This window comes from Cyanistes caeruleus, chromosome 8 (genome assembly GCF_971803275.1).
Source record: "Cyanistes caeruleus chromosome 8, bCyaCae1.hap1.1, whole genome shotgun sequence".
NCBI classification, from domain to species: Eukaryota; Metazoa; Chordata; class Aves; order Passeriformes; family Paridae; genus Cyanistes; species Cyanistes caeruleus.
In genome coordinates, this window is record NC_141708.1 from 15,545,546 (window position 1) to 15,565,109 (window position 19,564).

At 36.8% G+C, this 19,564-nt stretch overlaps 1 protein-coding gene across 1 annotated transcript in view; it reads left to right on the forward strand.

Annotated features, from left to right (window-relative positions):
* BTAF1 (B-TFIID TATA-box binding protein associated factor 1) overlaps positions 1–18,224 on the forward strand; it is a 43,948-nt gene extending 25,724 nt beyond the window's left edge. The window contains exons 17-38 of the mRNA XM_086899530.1: positions 339–481; positions 647–821; positions 1,297–1,500; positions 2,391–2,817; positions 3,847–4,037; positions 4,973–5,126; positions 5,217–5,326; positions 7,207–7,408; positions 7,814–7,962; positions 10,305–10,457; positions 10,960–11,081; positions 11,292–11,459; positions 11,641–11,718; positions 11,799–11,928; positions 12,621–12,762; positions 12,929–13,059; positions 13,484–13,609; positions 14,352–14,504; positions 15,118–15,329; positions 15,490–15,649; positions 16,222–16,392; positions 16,632–18,224. Coding sequence (XP_086755656.1) covers positions 339–481; positions 647–821; positions 1,297–1,500; positions 2,391–2,817; positions 3,847–4,037; positions 4,973–5,126; positions 5,217–5,326; positions 7,207–7,408; positions 7,814–7,962; positions 10,305–10,457; positions 10,960–11,081; positions 11,292–11,459; positions 11,641–11,718; positions 11,799–11,928; positions 12,621–12,762; positions 12,929–13,059; positions 13,484–13,609; positions 14,352–14,504; positions 15,118–15,329; positions 15,490–15,649; positions 16,222–16,392; positions 16,632–16,778 — 3,648 coding nt within the window. The 3' untranslated portion in view covers positions 16,779–18,224. The remainder of the gene's footprint in view (positions 1–338; positions 482–646; positions 822–1,296; positions 1,501–2,390; positions 2,818–3,846; positions 4,038–4,972; positions 5,127–5,216; positions 5,327–7,206; positions 7,409–7,813; positions 7,963–10,304; positions 10,458–10,959; positions 11,082–11,291; positions 11,460–11,640; positions 11,719–11,798; positions 11,929–12,620; positions 12,763–12,928; positions 13,060–13,483; positions 13,610–14,351; positions 14,505–15,117; positions 15,330–15,489; positions 15,650–16,221; positions 16,393–16,631) is intronic.
* Positions 18,225–19,564: the final 1,340 nt, after the last annotated feature.

Here is a 19,564-nt window from a genome sequence, read left to right on the forward strand (position 1 = left end):
GTGGCTCTAAAGCCATCTGTTTGCAGTACTGAGTTAAATCTAAAAGCTTTGTGTTATTTCTGAAAGCATGATGAGAGGTTTCCTTTTTCCTCTGTGTTTGTCAGCTGTATGTCAAATATTAACCTTAATATTATAGTGAAGGAATGTAGCATACATTTAATTGGACTACAGAATACTGTTAGTAGAGAGATTTACGAAGTATGATTTAGGAAATCTGTTACCCAGGAAGTGTTCTGTCTTAGTCCAGTTTTTTCATGGTATGGTGATTTGTATTGTTACGGAATATGAATTAATCTTTTCATTACAAACACAGTTTCAACCTTTCCTTTTTTCCATAGGAAAAAGCCGGTGCTAAACTGCGTCAAGGTCAAACCCAGAACAAGGAAGTGATTCAGGAATACATTGCTGGAGCAGACAGCATTGCAGAAGATCCAGCAACCAGGGATTACGTTGTCATGCGTGCTCGGATGATGGCAGCAAAGTCAGTTTACTGGAAATACGAAAAAAATACTTAAAAGCAATGTATTTTTTATATAATATATAGTGGTTTTGGCAAAATATAATTCATGTTTTTGCATCTTCATTTTGAATCATTGATTGCAGAATAATTATAATGTTGAAGTGACAGGTTTTTTTGTTTTGTCAGGTTGCTGGGAGCACTTTGTTGCTGCATTTGTGACCCAGGTGTAAATACTGTTACTCAAGAAATAAAGCCAGCTGAATCATTAGCTCAGCTACTGCTCTTCCATTTGAATTCTAAATCTGCCTTGCAGAGGATTAGTGTTGCGTTAGTAATCTGTGAGTGGGCTGCCTTGCAAAAGGTAGGATGTTTCTGCAGCAAAAATAAATTTTACTTACTATCTCAATCCACTGCTTGTTGTGTGATACTTAGCTCAAAATAAGATTTCAGTAGGTAAGCTAAAATGGTGTTCATGCATTTAAATACCAAAATCTTGATTGTTAGACAGTGGAGGAATACAGGACTCAGTAGATAAATGCCAGCTGTCAAAACTATGAATCAGTAAATATGCTCACATTTTTTCTACAAACAAATCTATTCTCAGGATGCCTTTTATCTAAGGTCAGTGATTCCTTTGAAGATGACTGTCTTTTCTCTACTCACTATCGTTTCTAGTGGCAGACTTTTTGTTCCTAATCCTTTATCTTTAATATTCTGGGTTTTGAATGTTAATAGTCCCTCTGGAAACTGGATTTTTGTAGTTAGATTGAGCTGCCCAAGAGTGAAAAAAGAAATTGTGCTTATTAAGAAAAGAAAATTGTGTTTTTCTGTTACAGGAGTGTACAACTGTGGCTATTTGTGTTCAACCTCGTTTACTTGGAGTCCTTTCTGAACATCTCTATTACGATGAAATTGCTGTTCCTTTTACACGAATGCAAAACGAATGTAAACAACTCATCTCATTGCTAGCTGATGCACACATTGATATTGGAAACAGAGTAAACTGCAGTGTATTTACCATAGATCAAGCTAATGAGCTGGTAAGTAGAGGCATGCCTGCCTCTCCTCCAAATCTGTTCTTGTCTTGAAATGCACCTTCAGTATAATTATTACATACACAGTAACTTGCAGAAATAATGTGGTGACCTTTGCATATCTCGTGAAAAAGAATGTGCAAAGACTCCTACTGTTTCCCCTGAGGTGTGTTTACAGTCTGACAAAAATCAAGTGCAATGCAAGGTAATGGGAGAATAAAACTGAGTTCTGATCCCAGGTGTGGATTCACTATTGAAATCTTCTCACAAGGAAAAAAAAGCAGGCTTCAAAACCATTGTCAGAAGACTTGTAAATAGACTATGTAAATTCTAGACCTTCTTCCCCCTTGCACCCTGACCTTTTAATCTGCTTTTAATCTTTTTCTAGTGAAAGATTTAAGCAACAATAGTCAACCAGTTTTGAGTGGGGAAGGATATGGAAAATTATGCAGCTACTTTGTTGTGCTGTATTTCCTAGATTTTTATCTTGGTCTCTTTCCTCAAAAGAAAGTCTGCTGAGAAACAACTTGTTCATGCACAGGCACCTTACACATCGTTTTTGGATTCTTGTTATTCACGTTCTGCTTTGCTAATCTGTCACATGCTACATGTTTTCCAGAATATCTGGGTAGAACTGACAGATATGGGACAATCTAAATTTGCAGGAGTACCTAAACTGTTCTTGTAGCTTTGGGAATCTGGACTTTAAGTGTCTATGATATATCTGATTTTCTCTGATTGGTAGTTCAGGATTTCCAGAAACTACATTTTGGAGAATTTCCTGTTATTTACTGGGGAAATGGAGATGGTGATAAGTGACTCATATTGTGCCATGAGGATATCCCCTTTTATAGTAAATTAAACAGATCTGTAATTCTTTATTTCCTTTTTCTTAGGTTACTTCTGTTTTCAATGAGGTGACATCATCCTTTTCTTTGAATCCTAAAGTTCTGCAACAGTTGGACAGTAAAAGGCAGCAAGTCCAAATGACTGTTACAGAAACAAATCAAGAATGGCAAGTGTTGCATCTGCGAGTCCATACCTTTGCTGCATGTGCAGTTGTGAACTTGCAGCAACTTCCAGAAAAACTAAATCCTGTTATAAAACCCTTAATGGAAGCTATCAAAAAAGAAGAGAATACACTCGTACAAAACTATGTGGCTTCATGTATAGCAAAGTTACTTCAGCAGTGTACAACAAGGTCTCCTTGTCCCAACTCAAAGATTATAAAAAATCTCTGCAACTCCCTGTGTGTGGATCCACATCTTACCCCACTGGCAGCATGTCCTGCACAGCCTCAGAGTAGCCATGAAAACTCAAAAGGTATGACATCTGAGACTGCCAGGATTTTTAATATGTCTGTGCTTATTTCTGAACTGTTGAAATGAGTATTTGAATGAGGCTTGTATTCATTGATTTTTAAAATGCCAGTATCTGAGTATTTATTAATAGTGATTTCATTTAGGTATTTTAAACTGTGTGCAACTAATGTCTGTTGATTTATATCTGTATATCTATAAAATACTTCTATTCCAATTTTCAGGTATTGACTCTTGTTTGGTTATAACCTAGTTATGATTACATTTCACTTAGAGATGTTATTGAATAAAAATGGAAATTAAAGTAGCCTGTCAAAAATGTGTGACTTGTGTTACATTCCATAGGCTAATCATAAGATAAAAAGATTAGGACAGTGTTCAAAATTAATAACACAATCCTATGCATGCAATGGTCATGGATCCTTTAAATGGTCCATTATTGAAAATGCATGGATTGAATGAACAACCCAAATTAATTAAATTAAGATCTTAATACTCTCAAAGATTGTGACCTGCTTTAAGGTTTGACTATTGTATGTTCTACTCTTTCTTAATGAATGTGTCCTCCTTTATCTCAGAGTAGAATAGCATTCATATCTGAAAATGAAGGTCTTTAGTATAAATAGACACATCAACAAATTCAAAGATACTGATGGCATCTTTTATTGTATCATGACAGAAGTACTGAACTGTGTTAAAGGACACAGAATATAAATTGACTGAAACTTTAGAGCATAATGTGCTTTTTATGAAATGAAATTGTGCAAATGTTTTGTTTGATTGACGTGTTACCTGTGCTTCTTGCTGAATTATAATTTCTGGCTATTTACGCATTTAACTTTTCCTTCTAAGTCTAATGTGCTCCTAGCACAGCAATTCTTCTCTGTACTCAAGTGCCATAGTCTTCAAGGGTGGAAAACATTATGAGTTTTTTAAAGCACAATCAGCAGATGACTTGTAGGTAGCTCTCACATCCCCCTGTGTGTTAAACTGCAGTTTAAATTGTTGTCAGCTGTTCTTCCTTTTCTTTTAGGGCCCAACTCTGATAAAGATGGGATGCAGCACACAGTTACTAAACACAGGGGAATAATTACATTGTACAGACATCAGAAAGCTGCTTTTGCCATCACAAGTCGGCGAGGTCCTACTCCAAAAGCTCCAAAAGCCCCTATTGCAGATCTTCCCACAGGCAGCAGTGGAAGCATTCCTACAGAACTTGATGAGGTATATTTCAAAAGCTTGAATTTGCAACTTCACATCCACCCCTCCTTTCCATTACTTTGAATTCATTGGAATTGATACCAGTGTAGTAGGGATGGCCGGGGTTTTGCATCACAAAACAAGAGGTTTTGTGATGCAAGCAGCATGTGTTTATTTTAAATGATTGTCATTAACAATATTAATAACTCCTGAAATGTTATGTTTACTATAGAATATTAATATAAGTTCATGCATGGATTTCCACAAAGTGTGGAACAAACACAAGAGGACACCAACTGTGTCCTGCCTATGTTAGTGTTGGTCCATCTCAGTTGCTGCTGGATGCCTCTGAAGCATTAAAACCAGCAACTGAACTATGACTGTGTGAAAACAGCATGTCTGTGACTTCCATATTTGATGTCCTAAACTCTTCCCTTTTATTAATTTCACACATCAGCATGTTTTAATAAGATTGTAGGTAGGACTGTGAACTCCTAAACAGTGTTGTGCATTTTGTTCTTAATTATTAGTGCTTCTTATTAGTTCTGCTTGCCAGAGAGGGTGGGAGCAAGAGTGGGGGATAAATAACAAATCAAATATTGTGAGTTTTCTAGTATAGTACTGTTCTTGGTGTCACTGTATTGGCAATATCTGAGGTTCTGGAACCACTTGGAAACATCCTGTTGGAATGGACCAATATCAGCAAAGGCCAAATCTCAAATTTATAGGCTTGAAATAATTGGCTATAAAAGATTTTTTATCTTTATAAAAATAATATATTTTCTTTTATTCTGTATAAAGAATAAAGTAATTAACTTGGGGGAAAAAAACTATCAGTGAATGTGTTGTAGATGGGTATAAACACAATCAAAATTGAATGCCTATGAAATGAGAGGTCACCCTTGACAATAATTGTTATTAAATGTACTTAGCCCCACTGTCGAATTGTTTAATTCTAGGCTCAGAAACCTTATGTTGTACAGAGAAGAGGAGCTGAATTTGCCTTATCTACTATAGCTAAACATTTTGGTGCTGAAATGGCAACAGGATTGCCACATCTCTGGGATGCTATGGTTGGTTCGTTAAGGAACAACATTCACATAAATAATTTTGGTAATTACACTTCCGTTTTAAACTGGGAGGGGTGGCAGGCTGGAGCCAGTGTGTCAGTCTTAAACTGAACACATTTTCTGTTTTTACCAGACCGAAAATCCTTACTGGAAAAAGGAGATGCTCCTGCCCAGGAGCTGGTGAATTCTTTGCAGGTTTTTGAAACAACAGCAGCTTCGATGGATACTCAGCTACATCCTCTGGTAATTAGCTTTTGCATGAAACACTTCAGTCTCTTTATCACTAGTGGTTTAAATTCTTTATTTTAGTTTTTTAGATATTTTTCTAGTTTGTTCAAATGGTGTTCTAGTCACTCATTAGCCTGCCTGTTCTCCAGATCCTCTATCCTAGTCTTGACAAACTGAAGGCATAGCCTTCAGCAGTCAAGATGTACCGTTTAAAAGCTGGTTTTCCCTGTATTCTGTAGGATGTTAAATTCTGTCATCTGTGCTGGTCATAGAATAAACCACAAAAGTAAACAGCTACCTAAAAGTTTAGCCTTTGCCTACCCTTTTTTGAACAAGATCCCAAACAAGATTGTTTTCAACATTTGAGTTTTGATGGTATTTATGCTGTTGTGTTGCATTGGAATCAGCATCTCTGCTTTATTCTAATTCTGTATTTCCTAAACCTGGAGAACAGGCTGGTAATATGGTGCCTTCTGTTTGTTATGAAAGTAAAGATAAAAATGTGGTTATGCAGCACTGTGTGGCTGACTGAAAAGATTTGACTTACAGTGCACAAACTGACATGCAGTTTGTGTGGCCAGAGTGGGGGCAAAGTGGTAGTACTAAAGTCAGTTTATTGCCTGGATACTCTGTACCAGGTTGAAGGTTGTAAGAAAGGCTGCCTGTGCAGGGAATACAAAAATTATGGAGACTTCAGTTTACTCCCAAGTAGACTAGATTTGATAATTTTAAAATGGTCTGTTTCTCTGAACTGTCTGTTTCTACTCAGGAGAGAATCCTGGAGTTGGGATAGTTATGAGAAAGTATCACTGAAGGTTAAAAAAATGTTAAGGAAGCAACAGAACAAGAAAGTCATCCTTATGCCTGCATCTAACACAATTTTCAGTAGTAGCCTATCTGCAGTACTCTGTTTCAGAGTAAGTATAGTAGCTCTAGAAGACAGACAGAGAAGGGCAACAGGATGACAAAAATAAGTGACAAGGCTTGCATGCAAAGAATAAGTAGGCCAGAACTCTGGAAAGGATGGGTATAATGAAGGGCTGTAGAGTTCTGAGCAGATGGAGAAGAATCATGGGAGAAGAATCTTTTTTTTTACCTATTTTAATAAAATACTGAAGTGATTTCAAGTGCATTTAGCATATGCCATGGAAAGACTTTTTTTTTATATATATGCACATAAACGAGGTATGTAGTTATTGTGTAGATTGGTTTTAATGGTGCTAATACTGTATGCAGTTTAAAAAAAAATTGTAGAAAGTCACAGAGGCTGAACTTGGTTCATCAAAGCTAGCAGTTAGGGACTTTGGCACTAGGAAAAGCCTGACCGTCTGTTTAGGTATCAATACAGAAGCATATCTGCACTGATTAAAAAGAAGACACATACATACACCAAAGACACATGTGTATACCCTGCTGGGGAGATGCAGATTTCCTTCTGGGTGTCCTCCTTGTCACACAGAATTACTGAGATTCCCAACATGAGTAGTAATTAATCTGCCTAAATACAAAGGGAATGACTCTAGGACAAATATGCTAGCTGGAAGGAATTCTTAAATCTATGTATCTGTATTTAAGAAATAATTTTTTTTTTTACTCTATTTCAGTGTGAAACACTTTCTTGCTAACGAAGGGCTTCAGTAATTTTGATTTTGATTGAAATGCTAAATATTTTGTTACTCTGAATTTTATCTGTATTGGGGAGTAAAATGTGTTCAAAGTTCAAATTGCCTTTTTCTTCTGAAATAATTTTTTAGTTGAAAGCAATTATATCTTACAAAGGAGCCATTTTAAGCATTCTTAAATGACTTTGAAATACTCTATAGTTCAAAAAAATTCACTGATTTGTTTATAATTCATATTAACCTTTGCTCCCCACACCTTTTTCTTTTATTCAGTTAATACAGCATTTGCCTCATCTTTACATGTGCCTTCAACATCCCAGCACTGCTGTGAGACACATGGCTTCCCGTTGTGTGGGTGTTATGAGCAAAATAGCAACCATGGAAACAATGAATATCTTTCTAGAGAAAGTTTTACCATGGCTGGGAGCAATAGATGACAACACCAAACAAGAAGGCGCAATTGAAGCACTTGCGTGTATCCTTGCTTGCATATTCAAAAATGCAGAAACTTCTTTGCTGTTGTTTCATTTGAATGAACAAAAAGAGTTGCCTGAAAAAAAATGTGAGGAGAAATGAAATAAAATATTAAGCTATTTTTTCTCCTGTGGAAGGAAACAGAAGAAACCTTTATTTCCATTGCCCTTATTTTATTTACCAAGTGATGTTTTGGTGGCGGTAATTCAGTTTCTCAAACCATGCACTTTGCTGCCAGAGGTAATTGGGTAGATCAGATTTCCTTGCTTCTAGATTGCTTTGTTACTAGAAATCTCATTCACCTGAGTGTAACAATTAATAACTTGCTGAATATGAAATCTCCTGGGTGAATATTTTTCAGACAAACCTGAACTGTTGAAAACTATTTCCTTAACAACCACTCCAGGTGTAATGGAGCAGCTGGATGTTGGTATTGTTCCATACATTGTTCTTCTAGTGGTTCCAGTTCTGGGTAGAATGAGTGATCAGACAAACAGTGTGCGTTTTATGGCTACTCAGTGCTTTGCCACACTGATTAGACTGATGCCTCTTGAGGTAAGCTCAAGCTGTACTTATAATGGAGTATATGAACTGTCCTGTATTTGCTCTTGCACCAGCTGCAAAGTCCAGGCTTCTGGCTTATTAAATGCTGAATGAGTAGCTGGTTTTATAGGTGTTGAGTCCATATCAGATAATAGAAGATGCATCCTTTATAAGTAAAATAAGCAAAATTAGACCCTGTGTTAGCAATTTTCTAATTCAATGTTAAAATAAAATTTCTCTTTATAAGAAGTTCATTTCAGCTGTATACACAAGATTAATAGTACAGTTATTCATTTTGTTTGTAATGCTGCTTCTCTTAGTTTGGGTTGAAAAGTTTTAGTTCCGTGTGCACTCTCCTTAGGTATGTGTGTTGCTGGGTATGTTGTCAAGAGAAATGCACAAAAGCAATACTGGTTTAAAAGAAAAATAAAAAATAACTGCAATAGAAATAGTGTGGGGATAAGTAGGGTCACTTATTACTAGTTCTTAAAATCAAAAAGCACCACTCTACATATTTAGGCAAAATATTATGTATTATGATGCAGTAGTGCTTAATCAGTACAGATCTACTTCAGTCTTTCACCTGCTACCTCTTGCATACCTCAGGCAACTTCTGATGTTGTGCACCAAGGACTACAATGCTTCTGAGTAACTTAATGTGACCACCAGATGGTAATAAAAGACAGTTTAGAATTTCCACAGCAATAATGAAAAAAAGTTGGCTGCTTAATGGTTTTTTTTATTATTTCACTTTTTAATATAGTATAATAGAACCTTAGATCTGATAACTAGCAGTCTGCCTTAACTGGAGCACTTACTTTTTGTGCTTACACTGAGATGCTGAACAAGTTGAAAGTGAGCAAAGAACTTAATTGCTAGCATGTTCATTGCAGTGCCATTTGCACTAGGGCCCTTCTTCATACACATTTTAAACAGTCCTGTGGAATACACATAGCTTGGGGCAGGGGGGTGTTAAAGCTATTTTAATAAAATTTAGTGAGAATCTCTTAAAAACATACTGTACTTGTTTTATTAATTGCATGCATATGCATGATCACTTCATAGTTCTTTTCCACAGTTATGGAAAAAGTGCCTTAAAATTTCCCTTTCTGGTTAAGAAAGTTCAGTACCAGATAATGAACTATAGTAAATATGTAAGCATAGAGTGAAGCAGATTAATAATGAGAGAAAATGCTTGTTTTGTCATGGAACAGTATTTTATTTAATAACTAATAAATTGCATTAAGTGAGTTGTGGCAACTTAACTATGCTGTTTCCTGCATCTTTATGCTCAAATGAGTTATTCCTGCAACCATAAAAATGAGAGTATGACTGAGAGAAGGGATTGTATGATAAATGGTTTAACTTGATCAAACTTGTATTGATAAGCAATCCTGCCACAAGTTGACAACATACTTGAACCAAATCACCTGGCATAGTGTTCATACTGCAGATAAGTTCTAAAAGGAAGAGTAGGAACAAGGAACAAGAAAGCTGCTGTCTCTGTGTATGTATGTACTTAAATACTGTATGGGGCACTGCTAACATTCCCCTTCCTTACTAACCACATACATGATGGAATTATTTGATAGAGGGTTCTTTTAGCCAGGAGCCCTCTGTAAGTGATTAGTAAGTTGGGTTTTGAAGTAAAGCTGACTGAAGATGGAGGAGGCCCAGAAAAACGGGACAACAGATATGATGGTGGGAAAATAGGAGTGCCTCTGCTGCTACTGTATGTTATTAGCAAGCAAGAATGAGCATATTTGGTCCCCAAATGTCTTCTTTGCGCTTCTGGCCTGGTATGGAGAGTACCTAGGAAGTAAAGCTCTGGTGTTAGAAACCTGGAGGGGTTCAGGTGTTTTTTTCTCCTATCAGCTTCCAGCTGCTTGGATTTCAGTATCACTTTAGATCTAAATTCTACTAAGTAGGAGAAAAATCCATCAAACTTTGGATGGTAGCTGGTGGCTCAAGAGGAGAGGGTGTCATAGGCTTCTCTAGCCAGCCAGATAAACTCTCTGATTAGAGGTAGCTCGGTGTTTGTAGAGTCTTAGCAGCATGATGAGGATTTTCCATCTTTTGTGTAATTTCTATCAGTCTTTTTCAATGTGTTCTTTTGGGGTGGGATTTCTCTTGCACCTTACAGTCCTGCATGTGTTGACCTGCAAGTAATCAAACAAGTATAGCTAAATATAGTATTTAAATCCTAAGTTTAGATTCATGCAGTTGATAAGATTGCAGATCTTTACTCTGTGTTTAAAATGTCTGAGTGGGTATGAGGTTTAATTTCTTGTCCTCTGTGTAGCAATTAAGTCCTGTAGCCCTTACATGACTTGCTTTAAAAATGTTAACCCTAGGCTGGTATACCAGACCCACCAAACATGTCTGAAGAATTAATCAGGATGAAGGCTAAAGAACGTCACTTTCTGGAACAGTTACTGGATGGAAAAAAACTGGAAAACTATGAAATTCCAGTGCCAATCAAAGCAGAGCTCAGAAAATACCAGCAGGTAACACTTCTACTTTTAAAATAAAAGTTCCAGTCTGATATAATTTCATGGAATAATAGGAGTTGTTCAGGTACTGGCATTTTTCTTGTGCATTTTTTGAGTGTTTTGGTTTCAGTTGCACAGTGTGTATCTTGGACCCTGGATAAGGAAGAACAAATGAAGTAATACATGCTTCTTATACTGTTCTAATGATATTTCTCCCCCTTTCTGTATTTTGCCTTTTTATTTTTTTTCCTGGGAATGGCCAGTGGGCTTTTCCTTGCGAACGCTGACTGTGGCAGCTCACCACTACAAAGCCAGGCCTGACTGTACCAGTTGGGTGTTTGTTTTGCCCTTTATTCCTCCCACTTTTAATGAATGGGCTGTAGTGGATTCCCATTTTTGGTGGGAAACCAGCTCCTAATTTGGCAGTGCTGGGTCATTGAACATATGGATGTTTGAAGCTCAACTAGCAAAAAGCCAGTTTTTTCCTTCAGGCACTCTCCTTCTTTTCTGATTTCAGGATGGAGTGAACTGGCTTGCATTTCTCAATAAATACAAACTTCATGGAATTCTTTGTGATGACATGGGCTTAGGAAAAACTTTACAATCCATTTGCATTCTTGCAGGTGATCATTGCCTCAGGTAAGTTTAAACAAATAACATTCTGTCTTAGATTTTAATGATAGGTCTTATGTGTGGTAATGAATCTGGACACAGTCCTGGGCAACTTCCACCAGAGGTGGCTTTGCTTGGACAGGGGGGCTTGGACCAGGTGGCCACCCCAGGTCCCTTCCCACCTCTACTCTTCTGTGAAAAACAATTTTTTTAAAACTCTTATTTTATATTCTTAAGGGCTCAGGAATATGCAAGAACAAAACTGGTGGACAGTGTTCCTCTTCCTTCCTTGGTGGTGTGTCCTCCTACACTCACGGGACACTGGGTGGATGAAGTGGGCAAATTTTGCTCAAAAGAGTATCTTAATCCATTGCACTATACAGGACCTCCTACTGAGAGAGCAAGGTAACCCATCTTGCATTTACTGGTTTAGAGTAAAGTATCACACATGGAATTATTAAATTTACTTTAGTGCTGCTACTGAAGCGTAGTTTGTGGGCATGGGAACACTTGTGATGGTATCTTTGAAGGCTGAAATAATAACATGTAAGGAACACTTCAATTAACTTCTCATTTTTTTCTTAAGATTGCAACACCAGGTGAAAAGACACAATCTCATAGTGGCTTCATATGATGTTGTAAGAAATGACATTGACTTCTTCAGGTAAGAATTGGCTTGTTTTCTGAGGTTTTTAATAGCTTAGAATTTTAAATGCTACTAAAGTCTGTATTCTTCTTTTTTAGAAATATTAAATTTAATTACTGCATTCTTGATGAAGGCCATGTAATAAAAAATGGAAAAACAAAGCTGTCAAAAGCAGTAAAACAGCTGACTGCTAATTACAGGATAATTCTTTCTGGGACACCAATCCAGGTAACTGATTTTCTATTTTGGATGAACAGTAGAAAACATACAACATAGATCTATCTTGCTCTCATTTTTATTGTACCTTCTAACAATCATCTTGTTCAAAGTACATATTGCAAAACACCTTTTCACTTCTAAATGCTCAAAACGACATCTTTTCCCTGTTCTGATATACCTGTGTATGGGGGAATGAATGCAGGTTTTTTGGTATTAGTGGAGTTCAAAAGTTGGCAGGGAGACTTTCTACCACTTCCTCTTTAAATGTCAAGCAGGAAAGATACCATTTCCCTATGCTTCAAGTAAAATTAGCAGGAAACTCAATTCTGAGATCTCCAGATTTTGAGCTTTGTCCTAATGACTTGACTATGCAGTGTATGTCTCACCCAGGACTAAGACCACTGGTGTGTCCTGGGTTTTTTTAACCAGAAGAACTCTGGGTGTGGCTTAAGGTACTGGACAAGTGCCTCCATTTATGCATACAAGTGTATGCAGAGATATTTCTATAACTCAGATGGATGAAAGAGGCACCAAGCTCCAGGAGCTTGGGACTGGGTTTTAGTGTGAGGTTTTAAATATGGGTTTAAATACAGTATTTATTTAAATACAGGGGTTTAAATATGTATGGAAATTTTTTCTGATATCTTGCAACAACTTACTACTTCTGAAAATAATTTATCAGATGTTTCTTTTATGTTCAGAACAACGTCTTAGAGTTGTGGTCATTGTTTGACTTCCTAATGCCTGGATTCTTGGGCACTGAACGCCAATTTGCAGCTCGTTATGGAAAACCAATCCTGGCAAGCAGAGATGCCCGAAGCTCCAGTCGAGAACAAGAGGCTGGTAAGGACCAAATGTTTAATCTTTGGGTTTTAGTTTTAGGCTTTTAAGTGAGAACTGCTAAATGAAAAGAAGTGTGGTTAGTTGTAACATCAGAGATTGAGGGGGAACTGAATGTTCTGACAAACATGTTTTTCTTCTAAAACACTGGTGCTGTTGCCCTCACTAGGGGTACTCGCAATGGAAGCTCTGCACCGCCAAGTCCTGCCATTCCTGCTAAGGAGAATGAAAGAGGATGTGCTGCAAGATCTTCCACCCAAAATTATTCAAGATTATTATTGTATTCTCAGTCCTCTACAGGTATGCTTAAAAAGAGGCTGGAAGTTTATTTTTCAGCACAATTAAGACCACAAAGGCATGAATGCTGTATTCCTGCATCAGTCTGATATCAGCTCTGACATTCTCTGGATGTACTAAAAGAATTTCGTAATATGTGTTTAAAACACTGATTCCAGTCCTGTAGTAATAGAGTATTTCTTGAGCTTAATTTTGGGCGTTGTTCAGGAACAACGTGTAGGCATCTGCAGACTGTTTTTCAATAACACTTTTCAAGTTGAAAGAAAATAAATGGCAAGAGATTCTGTTGTTAATGTTTATCTTGTGTTACATATGAAATAGCTTTCTTGATGTATAACTCAGGATTTTAACTTGAAACTAAACTCTGAGTAGGACTGTCTATCTTTTGTCAGGAAAAAACACACTCATTCTCTTGTCTGGCCTACAGGTTCAGCTTTATGAAGATTTTGCCAAGTCTCGTGCCAAATGTGATATTGATGAAACAGTTTCTTCAATTTCACTGAATGAAGAAACTGAAAAACCAAAGCTTAAATCTACAGGTCATGTATTTCAGGTACAGATTTTTTCAGTAATTTTTATTACCTAGTACATACATGTATACAATACAGCTGTATTTGTAGGTTTAGTAAAAAATGAAAATCAAAAAAGTAAACTTGTGGTCATATGATCTAAATAGAGCATTTATAGCTGGAATGTGATGTATAGCTATTACATTTAAGTTATGGGTTTGTGTCTTGTGAAGCATCACACTACCTTGTATTTCCAATGTGATCGGCTCAGTTGGTGTTTAGCTGTTTTGTGGATCCTGTAAAAACTGAGTACTGTCAGAGCAAAACCTCAGAATGAGGGAAGTAATTCTAATTGCATCAGCTGTTACATTTCAACATTAAGATTCTAAAACATGGACAAAATGTTTCCTTAATGGTAGAACCGAATTTATGAAGGGTCATGATCTTATAGAATTGCAGATTAACTCTTGGTTAATTGGAAGCAATTATTCTCAAACTGCTCCCAAACCCATTTCCTCTATTGCAGACTCAGATGAAAGTGTGGGAAATGGTAGTCCTTGCATTTTTCCTGAAAGAAGGGACCAAGACAATGAATGTAACAGTGTTTAGATACAGTTTGAAATGCAGGTTTTAAATGTGCAACTTTGATGAAAATACACCATAAAGTCCAGATTGTAGAATAAGGCCTAGTGACCCCTCTACTTACAATCAGTTTTGTTAATCATTTTTCTGTAACTGTGTTCCTGTTAATTATTTTTTTGAACTTCATTTCTTAAATAATTGAAGGCATTGCAGTACTTACGGAAGCTCTGCAACCATCCGGCTTTAGTGCTTACAGCCCAACATCCAGAATACAAGAGAATTACAGAGCAACTTGCAGCTCAGAATTCATCCCTTCGAGATATCCAACATGCACCTAAGCTGTCTGCTTTAAAACAAGTAAGTGGACATGTATTGTACCTTAAATTCCCCAAATATCTCTACTGCTGTTACAGTTTAGTGTGTTTTATTTAAGGTTTAAACAATATGGAAACTCCTCTTAATAAAATTAAGTAGCAAATGAAAAATAATGTAAGGGTGTTTCAGGGATATGCTCTGTGTTCCCTGATAATTCGAGAGGGAGGGGGAAACAAGCTTCATGGTGATAGTATATATATGTGTGTGTATATATATATATATATAATTTTTTGGCATATGAAAAACCTTGCTTCTAATTTATTCTTGTCCCTCTTGCTGCAGAGTTTTTTTTTCATTTTTATTACACAGGAGACTACTTCTTTGATAAAATTAGATTGCATTGCATAGCTTTGCTTACAATAGAATTTAAGTAAGCAAAGAAAATGTTTTTAATTTTTTAATGACTTAAGTTTTTCATAGTTTGACAGGGAAGCGAAACTTTGCCTTCTTGTCATTTAAGTGACTGTCATTTAGATACTTCCTTCTGCACTTTATTGTTTCTGTCATTTCAACTTTTGATAATCAATGAATGTCAATGTTTACATGAGATCTACAGTTGCTTTAATGACACACTTTAATGTTCTTTTACTTAAAGCTGCTGCTAGACTGTGGTTTGGGGAATGGTGGATCTTCAGAAAGTGGTACAGAAGCTGTTGTGGCCCAGCACAGGGTGCTTATCTTCTGTCAGCTGAAGAGTATGCTGGATATAGTGGAGCACGACCTTCTCAGACCTCAGTTACCTTCAGTTACTTACTTGCGCCTCGATGGCAGCATTCCTGCTGGGCAGAGACATTCCATTGTTTCCCGGTATGCATTATCCACTTGTAACCAGTATGAGGCCAACTTTAATGAACTGTATTCTTTATATGGTACAAAACTGGATTTTTCATCTGCCTCAAAGCAAATGAGCTTCATAAGTTCTTTATTTAAATTAAACTTATCATTCTTAACTTCTTCTTGTACACAGGTTTAATAATGACCCATCTATAGATGTTCTTTTGCTCACCACTCATGTTGGTGGGCTGGGACTTAACTTGACAGGGGCTGATACAGTTGTATTTGTGGAACATGACTGGAACCCGATGAGAGACCTGCAAGCCATGGATCGGGCACATCGCATTGGGCAGGTGAAAACCTCTTCATTTCCCATAAGGGTGGTTTTTATCTTCTGAACTTGCTTGAGAGAGTTTGTAATGTGTAACCAAGTGACATCTGTAGGTTCCTACCAAGCTTCCATTCATACTTAATTCTTGAAAACATACCAGCTGTTGCCATTTTATTTTGCCCCTAACTTTTAAGTTTTCTCTTCTGTACTTCCTGAGCTGCTGGGGGGAGGCCAGAGAAGAATTGCCCTTTTGTGGAGGAAGTGATGACTGAGGACAGAGACAAGGAACTGAAGGGACAGCCCACAGGGTTATCCTTCTCTGGTGCTTGGACAATGGCTGCTGGTGGTCTTCCCTTAGAGCTGTAAAACCAGTGAATTCTGCCAGAGTACAGAAACAACTCAAGATGCCTCTACTGTATAGTGGCATAGTCTTGTGCTTTCCATCTAATGTCTGTCAGACTGAGTACAATTACTGAAGGGTAACTCCAAGCCAAACTGCTTCCAGATTGTCCATGATAAACACTATAAAAGGTTATGCTTTTCTGAATACCTAAGATGATACTTTCTAGCTAAGGGTGTTTTTTTTTCTTTCAGAAACGTGTTGTTAATGTATATCGCCTGATAACCAGGGGAACTCTGGAAGAGAAGATCATGGGTCTTCAGAAGTTCAAAATGAATATTGCAAATACAGTGATCAGCCAAGAAAATGCAAGCCTACAGAGCATGGGAACAGAGCAGCTTCTTGATCTGTTCACTCTTGACAAGGTAAAGAAACATTTTTACAAATACCTACCAAAAATAGAGTCAGCTTAGGGAAAAGCTTTGCTTTGAAGTGTAAAATTTAATCACACAAATGCTTAAGTTGGACTGATGAATAGTAGACGTGTCTCTGAACAACAGGAGGAAGTGATATTTCCCCAGGAAAATTATCAGACTTGAAGAATTTTTTAGATTCTTGAAAACATTATTCTGTATATTAACAGGATTTTTTTTCTTTTGTGAAGGATGGAAAAACTGAAAAAGCAGATACCTCTACCTCTTCTGGGAAAGCATCAATGAAATCAGTACTCGAAAACCTTGGAGAACTATGGGATCAAGAGCAGTATGACACTGAATACAGTCTTGAAAACTTTATGCATTCATTGAAGTAACCATCACATATTTGTCATACAACTGCTGCTAGTTCACGTATTTTTCTGCTGATATTCAGCAAACTTAAAAGCATATAGAGTGAACCTTTAGCTTAATGTGTAAATAGACTTACTGAAAGAGGTATCTTCGAAAGACTGGCACAAAATAGTGTCAGCTGTTTCACTGGGAAGTTATTCTGTCTTAAACGTTTGCACTGTATAAAAACTTTAAATGTGAGGTGGTTTGAATTTTACTTGTTCTGAACAGCTGCAAATTCTTACTTGGTAGAAGAATTAAAACAAAGCAAGTTTTTACATTTGTTAACAAGTGTTACTTGTGTTTGCAGTTAAGTCCACCATTATTTCTTTCTGTATCTATAATAGTTTTTGTACAGTTGTTTCAGTGCTTCAGGTTGTTCAGTGTACATTTTTCTTTTAAACACAACTTGCTTTTAAGGTGTAGTAAAAAAGCAATTTTCAACTTAAGCTTTCATTCAGATCATTTCAGGACTTTTTATCACCAGAGGCAAAGCCCAGAAGCCTTGAAAGTATTGAATAATGGAATAGCACTAGGCCTGTGCACCCACCTTTGTATATTGACTATAAATGCATCACGCTCTTCAGTCTTTTGACACCATCTTGTGAGAACAGCTGACTTGAACTTTTTAAAGTAATGAGCTCTATTAAATACAGGTAATGGCCTATTTGAGGTCATGTTTGCATCCTGTTAGCAGGGGTGTACTTTTTTAATTTATCTATAAGGCTAGAGTATAGCCACTTTGAGAGATGCATGTATTCCATATGTTTCAATCCTATATATTTTTTGTAACTAAAAGAAGAAATTAAATATACAGACAGACGTTTTCCAGAAGTAGATTTTACACTGTCTAGGATTCTAAAATCCGTGCTAAAAGTGACTGTGTACTAAACTGATGCATGATTTAAAGCTTCTTAAAGGAATAGGGAGGACTTTTTTTTCTTTAGGAGAAAATATACATAGAAATACCTACATTCAGTTTGAGGTAATTGAATAGTTAAAATTGTGTAACAAAGATAGTAAAAGACTTTAATAGCAATGAGTGAGAATAATATGGCTGTATGTTATGCAGCTTTTTATAAAAAAGGGAGGCAGTAGTAAAAGTGTGTTTCTAGATGTGCATATGTACCAGTATATGCACTTTTTATAAATATTAAATTATAGATAACTTACAGCAGTTGTCTGAATACATAGAATATATGTATAAATATAAAACCTAAGGTTTGTAGCTTGCTGTGTGCTTAAGCATCAGAGCTTAAAAACCACCAGAGACCTCAACTATTGTAAAATAAGATTGTTTTAAAACTATATAAATCAAGACAGTTCTACAGCATTGGAGACAAATTAATGTCACATTTCAGTAGTTATGAACTGCCAGATTGTAACTAAATTAGCATTCCATAAAAATAAAAAAAAACCAAACCTGGGAATATATAAGTTGTATGTTGAGTTTGTCCACGTTTAGTTTTGTTTCTGTAGGGAAAACTTATCTGGCTGCATAAAAAACCCAAGTGCTTTTGGAAATTACAGCTGGATTATAAGTATTATATTGGTTAATTTCTACCTTCAGATTACTTCTGTTGTGCTTTCAGGTAAGGATCTAAGCAGGGGCTTGGTGATGTTTGCAGAGAAGTTACAATGCTGGAATAATGCATACTTGAAGATAACTTGGTGCAGTAATTTGGTGACAGTGCCTAGAAATAACGGGATATTTGAATAAAGAAACTTCTTTAGTGGTAAAAATTGCATATGTTTTTCTTCAAGAGTTTTATTAGGTGCAGTGATAAACTGTTTGGGTCCTGTTGGGAAAGAAATAGACAGCATAGTACTGTTTTAAGCCAGTTATTTATCACATTGAGGTTGCTATGCAACCATAATAATTTTAGCAATGGCTCTCTTGGATATCACATCAACAAGACTACTGCACCTGAAAAACAGGGGAAGGCAGAACCTAGAATAATTATTTCAAAATTATTATATGTACTGACTGACCTTAAGTTTTCTGTGAATTAATGCTTTGAAATGTAATCTAACAGGAGCACTGCACCAACTATATAGAAAAATGGGGTTTTGTTACCTTAATATTTAACGAAGAGCTCATCTGTGCTTTTCAAACTAGCAGAGCATTTGCCAAGATCTAGCTTGTTTGTGCAGTGTCCTCAGTGCACAAACTGGACTCACAACAAGACTCCAGCAGGAAAGAGCTCTTAGAATGCCTCTAACTGCATTTGATCTCTTTAATGGGTGTTCAGCTGGACCAGACCAGGATCTGGGTTGGAATAGGAAAGTTTATTTATTTCTAGGCTAAAGTGAAAACTTCAAATACATCAGATTCTTAGCACCAACCATTTTGCTCTCCAGCTCTGCCCCTAGTACATGTTGTTACTTGCTAATGAGGATACAGCCTAAGTCCTGACTGACTGCAGGTGGAGTTGCTGGAGGCCCAAAGAAACATGAACTGAGTAGAGCCGTGCATAAGCTCAGAATGCTTTAGGTTGAAAACAACTCTAAGGATCATCCAGTTCCAAAGCCCTTGCATGGGCAGGGACACCATCCCCTACACCAGATTGCTCCAAGAGCTGTTCAACCTGGCCTTGAACACTTCCAGGGATGTAATCCATAACTTCTCAGGGCAGCCTGCTGCACTGCCTCATGCTCAAGGCTTGATGCATTGTGTGTAATTTGCACTGAATTAAACTAGTCTCTCTCATCATTTAATAGCATCAAAAAACCACTAATAGTCACCAAAGCCAGACCTCCAAATTAATGT